This window comes from Anneissia japonica, unplaced genomic scaffold (assembly GCF_011630105.1).
Source record: "Anneissia japonica isolate Jap-2015-1 unplaced genomic scaffold, ASM1163010v1 scaffold288036_len564833_cov171, whole genome shotgun sequence".
Classification (NCBI taxonomy): domain Eukaryota; kingdom Metazoa; phylum Echinodermata; class Crinoidea; order Comatulida; family Comatulidae; genus Anneissia; species Anneissia japonica.
Window position 1 is genome coordinate 109370 of NW_022706414.1, and position 6795 is coordinate 116164.

The 6795-nt window shown below is 40.0% G+C and overlaps 1 protein-coding gene across 1 annotated transcript in view; it reads left to right on the top strand.

The window, feature by feature from the left end:
* Positions 1 to 6795, top strand: part of LOC117106144 (beta-lactamase domain-containing protein 2-like) — a 12281-nt gene that overhangs the window by 1079 nt on the left and 4407 nt on the right. Inside the window, exons 3-4 of the mRNA XM_033247497.1 lie at positions 200 to 366; positions 523 to 580. Of these exons, the coding sequence (XP_033103388.1) occupies positions 200 to 366; positions 523 to 580 (225 nt within the window). The remainder of the gene's footprint in view (positions 1 to 199; positions 367 to 522; positions 581 to 6795) is intronic.

Consider the following 6795-nt stretch of genomic DNA (forward strand, 5'->3'; position numbering starts at 1 on the left):
TCAATTCTTTTGTTTTCTTTATTCGCTGCTATAGTGCTGTCTCTTATACACATCTAGATGTGTATAAGAGACAGATACAGTATATATATATATATATATATATATATATATATATATATAATATGTAAGTATAGGCCTATATGTATGTACGTATAGTTATATTTATGGACACATTTTTATCGCATTTTATTCATCACAGATTGGAAAATCTTTCGGACATAGTGGAGCCGGTGGACAGGAATGCTGGGCCAACCCTGAACTAAAGCTAGGCTATGGTTTTGTGACGAATACGCCTACACTGAGCATTATTGAGACGGGAAAACGCTACTTGTTACTACGCAAAAGTGTTTATGACTGTGTTCAAAAGTTAGGAAAATAAAAATATTATTTGATAAAGTCAGTGTCTTTGATGAAGAAGTCCGTTATACTTATGTAAGCTAATTGTTTAGACCTAATTTTTATTTCCTTTTTTTTTCTCCCCCTTGATGATATTGCATATAATTATGTTGTGGATTTTAATAGCTTGGTGGTTAAGGGGTTGCTTTCCAATTCCAGGGTGCTGGGTTATATTCGTCTCACGGTAACAGTATTTTTTCTCACGACCAAAACAACTCGACTTATTAGGCCTCATAATGAGACTTATTTTATATGGAGCGTCGTGTGTGTGTGTGTGTGTGTGTGTGTGTGTGTGTGTGTGTGTGTGTTAGTGTGTGGGTGTGGGTTGGTGTGTGTGGGGGGTGTGTGTTTGTCTTGTGACGAGATTGCCATATTAAAAAGTTTATATATGTTATTCGTTTGTGAAAAATATAATGGTTAAATGATTTTCTATTGTACCCTTTAACCCCTCCCCCATTTATCCCCACCCTCCCGAGTGTGGCTACTTTGTGGCCTCTGCATGTCATTCTTACAATGATCTGCCATGTTCAAAGGAGGGGGGGTCAGTGCATTTGTCCGAAGGTCTTTTGGTCCAAAGGGCCTTTGGTATTAAGGTCCGTTGGTCCGAAGGGTCTTTCGTCCGAAGGTCCGTTGGTCCGAAGTAATTAATTCAAATTACTTTAGCTATCCAGAACCGTCCTCCACTCCCACCCTGTTTCTCAAATCCTGAACACCTGGGTACTCTACGCATCTCCAAGAGGGCCCTCACTCCCAACCAAACTGCACACAATTTTGCGTCAGCCTAGACCCTTGGACAGAATGACTGCTTTGATTGCAGCGTGACAAACAGTGCGTAAAGCTGGTTTTCCATTAGGCGAATTTATTCGCGTGAATTAAAGCGTCGGTTCGTTTCTTGAGCTCTTATTGGTTGCGCATTTTTCCGCTTCACAAAAACTCCGATAGGAAAGTGAATACGCATGCGCATGAACCGACGCTTTCGATTCGCGCGAATAAATTCGCCTAGTGCAAAACAGGCTTGACGCCCGTGAGCTCTCGGGGCGAATCCCCTGAAGCCCAGCCCAAAGGAGCCCCAGAGGGTCCCCGAGCGCTTCTTACTACTATACTTATATATAATGGTATTTACCAAACTTCATAATAAAAAACATAAAAATTACGTTAACACCAAACATCAACAAGTCTTAACTAACAAAAGAACAAACGAGAATTACAAATCAAAATACGAAACCACTGTATTCAGGACAATAATTATGGAAGTCCTTAGCACTGTAATACAGCGTCTTATCGATGTTTGCTCTCAAAGGCAAAGTTCCAGTCTCCCCTGTTTAGGACCAGAGGTGCTGGGCCCCTTTCTACTAATGCCCTGCAATCTAAGACACATGTTGCACCTATTCAATTCAAAAACTAACCAACATCAAATTATAATTTTTTTGTGTTTATATTAAGCAATACTAAAGTCTGTACCTAATTACCTAATCCAATGATTAAAAATTTAATAATTGAAATGCAGTCTTTTCAGCCTACATTTATCTTTAGTAAGATCCCACCGGCCCGGACACTTCGTGAGCAAAAATATTTTGCTGATATGCAAAGGGCCCAATCATTATGCGTTGGAGCCCACGTTAGCGTTAAACACATGTTCGGGACCACCATGTAGGTCTATATTGGCCAACAATATTCAATTATTGCTAGCATGACTTGTCAGCTCAGTTTATGTATATTTTTAACAAATTATTAGAAATTGGGGTGGGGGTGGGGCGGGGAAAGTTCCCGACGAGAGCAAAGTGAGCGTGGTCGGGTGTCAATTAAAATATTTTGAAAGTGGTTCATGGGGCGGATCCCCCGGAAAATGTGACAATTTAGGGGTTTCAGAGGATTATTCAATCGATTCTAAATAGATAGTCTACTAATATGTAGAAAATACATATATATATATTTTCTCCCCTATGAATTGTGTTTTTTTCTACTCTTCTGGGGAGGGGGGAAAACTGGTCGGCAACAAATTTTCTAGGGGGAATTTTTCCCCACCCCTGTTCCCCCATGTAGTACCGCCACTGTACATTAGAAGCAAATAAAAAAAAACACTAGACATGATTCGTATCATAGTACATTGAGTTTTAATTCATAATACAACTGAAATTCTCATTGGGAACATCTCCTTATCTACGATCGAGAGAGGAATTTAACTGATGCGAGTTAGCCAGATTTTCGTACATTTCGCAAAATAAAGGAAATATATATATTTTTTTTAAATGGTGAGCAGCGAAAATTGATGAGGGAGGTGACAAGAAACTAGTATTTTTTTTCTAACTTGGCCTTATATGTTGTAAGGGAAAATATTTGAGAATATTGTTTTAGAAAAGTGATCTTTCTTAATTTACTCCATAAATTGTAAGTAATTGTTTTACTGCCGTATAACCTGCATTCCTGAAAAAAGGGTCACTAATCCGGACCAACGGGCCTTCGGACCAATGGACCTTCGGACCAAAGACCCTTCGGACCAACGGGCCTTCGGACCAAAGACCCTTCAGACCAATGGGCCTTCGGACCAAAGACCCTTCGGACCAAAGACCCTTCGGACCAAAGGTACGCACCCGTTTAAAGGTATGTTCTTTAGGCCTAAATCTTACCAACCAGGGCGCCGAGTCAGCCAGCCTTTTACCAGCGGATGGAAATTGCCACGTTTGAGGGGGCGCTGAAATTGAAGAATGAGAGTAAAAAATAAGCACCCCCGGGCGGCCCCCCCCCCCACTTTTTGACAAAAATATATTATGTCTGGAGATTTTTGTATGATCGGAAAGAAATGCAAAAAAAGAAAGAGGGAAGGAGGAGAAGGATGGGAAAGAGAATGTTTATCCAGTCCCCGACCGAGTTACATTTCCTCGCAATTCACATTGGCGGATCTGGAGGAGGGGGGTCATGGGTTCTGACCCCTCCCTTGGGCAACAAAAAAAATGAAAAAAAAAAAAAAAGAATTCTAGACCTACCTTTTCAGGACCCGTGAGCTTTTTTTTTTTTTTTTTGTTTGTTTGTTTTGTTTTTAAATGTTACAATAAGAAAATTAGAATTTAGAAGAACATGAATCGTTAAAACGTACTTCAAATGTCGGGAAAGCTCATTTCCCGCCATCTATGAATCAAAATTTTCCCGGGGGAGAACCCCCAGACCACCCATTCTTTTTGGGATTTATCGATTCATTGATTCATCATAATAATTTTCAAGAGTGGAAAACCTTGAATTTTGAAGAATTTAAAAGTAATTAAGACACCTCAGAAGTCGGAAAAGCTCATTTCCCGCCATCTAGGAATCAAAATTTTCCCGGGGGTGAACCCCCGGGCCTCCCATTTCTTTGGAGCTTATCGATTCATTGCAAAAACAAGAATACCGTACTCGCGCGAATAAGCGCCCGGGCGCTTAAAATATTTTTTGCACTTTCTGAGGGGCGCTTATTCAAACGGGGCGCTTATTTAAACGGGGCGCTTATGAAAACAGAGTGGAAATTGAGGGGGCGCTTATGGAAAATAGATGAAAATCGATGGGTTCTTATGGGAAATTATTTTAATAATTAAAAATTCAAGAGGCACTTTTTTAATGAAAAAACGATTAGGCATATATAAGGACATTACGAATGGTGGTTAGAAAAGATAATCGTCCAGAGAACATGGCTCATAACAAGAATGCGTGAATATTTACAGCAAAATAGCAGATGCAGTTAGTGGTAGGTAGTGGTTAGCTTGTTGGCCATCGGCCGATTGAGATTCAGGATGGCAGGATCTTTGTATTTTTCTTGAAAACTTAGATGAGAATGTGGTTAATGTCGAAAAAAGAAAAAGAGGAGTAGGACAGACATAGACAAATATGTAAAAAAGATTAAAGTTGGAAATATACTGTCTGTCCAGGGATTGGACCTCTCATCTGTCCAGGGATCGGAGCTCTCATCTGTTCTAGAGAAATATCCTTATTTTGATATTGACTGAAGAAGAATGTGTTTCCACTCTACAGCTCAAATCATGCCAACAACCACAGTCTCAGGATTGATTGGATTATTGACTTGCTAAAAAGAAAATCTTATGAGGGGGCGCTTATTCAAACGGGGCGCATATTCGCGCGAGTACGGTACGTATGCAACTACTAATTTTTTTTTTTTATGTATGTATACACACATAACCGGTCAATTTACTGTAATAAGAATGAGAATGTTTTATCTGACCGTTTTCAAGAGGAGGAAAACCTTGAATTTTGAAGAACAAAGTCATTAGACATCTAGCTCAAAAGTCGAGAAAGGACATTTCCCGCCATCTAGAAATCAAAATTTACCAGGGGGAGGACCCCCGGATCCCCTTTCGTTTTTGGGAAAAATGTTTACCCCCCACCCCCTAGGTTTGAGTCTAGATCTGCATGATTCATATTCCCATCTATCTTATTTATCCCGACTTCGAAAAACGTTCCACCGGCCCTGTCCATCAATCACAAACCAAACTGGAAAATCCTAAAAGCAACGCAGGCCCGTAGCCAGGGGGGGGGGGTTTATGGTTCGGGCGAACCCCCCTTTTCTAGCGAACCCCCTGTTTTCTAGCGAACCCCCTGAATTTTTGAATGAGTCCCACTCGTTTTTAAATTGTAGCCTGCATTACAAGCCTACATTATAGAATATGTCAGCTTCAGAAGTTCGGAGATTTAAATTAAAACGCAATTCCTTTACGATGGCACACATAAGGATGGCAAACATCGATAAAAACACGGCTACCGTCTCAACTTTCACTGGCCTTTGGCTAAATGTTTGTAAGAAATGTACCAACAGGTAACGAAACCGGTCGCCGTCTACCTAGAGTAAATGGCTAGGGGTTTTTTCAGCATACGAGTTACAAGAGAACGCCGAGTTGCTAACTCGGCAAAAACTCGTAGGACGATTCGGAAAGCTCAGAGAGGACTCTTACCTACTGGTATCAGCTCCGAACTCGTGGCGCTAATTTTGAACATGTTCAAAATTATCGCCACGAGTAGATAACTCGTAGTAAACTCGAAGAATTCGTAGGTAACTCGTAGAGTACTCAGGGTACTCCTACCTAGCTCGTACACTACTCTGGATACTCGTCAGCGGTTTTGTCATCTACGAGTTTTATGCGAGCACCCAAAAACGAGTACGAGTAAGTACGAGCGCACCGAGTTAGCTCGTACCTAACTCGTATCTAATTCGGTACAAACTTGTTACGCTCGTAATAATCTCGTAGTTAACTCGGTGCTCTGCTCGGCATAATTCGTATATAACTCGTAACCAACTCCATAAAGTCGTACCTCACTCGTAGCTAACACGTAATAAGCTCGTATAGGTCCTTTCCAAAGATCACGAGTTTTAACTCGTAGAAATCGTATGACTCTTAGGTGAAATAAACCTAGGTGGGAGAGGGGCTTAAAGTTTTGCGACTTAATCCACCAAATGCAAATAAAGTTTTGCGACTTAATCACCTAAATGTGGATTGTGTGGTTAGTAAATTCCATAGCCATACTGTCCATCGCGCACACTAAACTATGAGCTGATGGAGCATTTTGGGGAAATGGACTCTCCTTTTTTTTCATCCCAAACAAAATATTATTAATAAATCAACATAGTCCATCTCAGTCATCATAGCCAGTCTCAAAATTAGGCTAGGAAGTTTGTTTTAAACAGCAGACACGCTACAGAACGGAGTGCGTCAAAACGAGTGTCTGTTAATTTTTAGTGATAAAGAATCATGAAACGTTGTAGAATAACTGACTTTTTTTCGTCCGCTGTTGCAAAGAAGAAAACGACAGATAATCCTGGTGGGTTATTGATTTTAAAATCAATTAGCCTAGCCTAGATGTTGACTAGCTAGGTTCGCTCCTTGTTCATTTAGATACAGAATTATACCCCGACGACAACAAAGTATAGGCCTAGGCCTAAGTACAGTAGAACGTACTACAGGTAGACCTACTAGGCCTAGGCTTTTGTTGTAAAAGTTGAAGTGCATGTACAGGATGCGCCATAGGCCTATATTTAAAAAAATACATTTTGTTAATTATTATTGGTTGGCCTGGGACGGACCTAGCTAGGCAGGCAGGCCAGCTTTACCGTCAGAAGTCCTGGGATTCGATGATGACGTCCGTGCACGTTTACAAACGCCATTGATTAGAAAGATTATGAAAGAAAGAATTTATCGAACATTTATCTACATAAAAACAAGAATAATATTGTAGAAATTGTATTTCTAAAGACGCATGTAATTCATATTTTATTTTGTAGACAATAAATATTCAGTAAGATATACTAAAAACGATTATTAATTCTGAAATGTGCATCTCAGCTATTATTAATCAGTAGGCTATGTATTATGTTATAAAGTCTTAAAATAATAATTTCGAATTATGCTATATTTTGGGCTC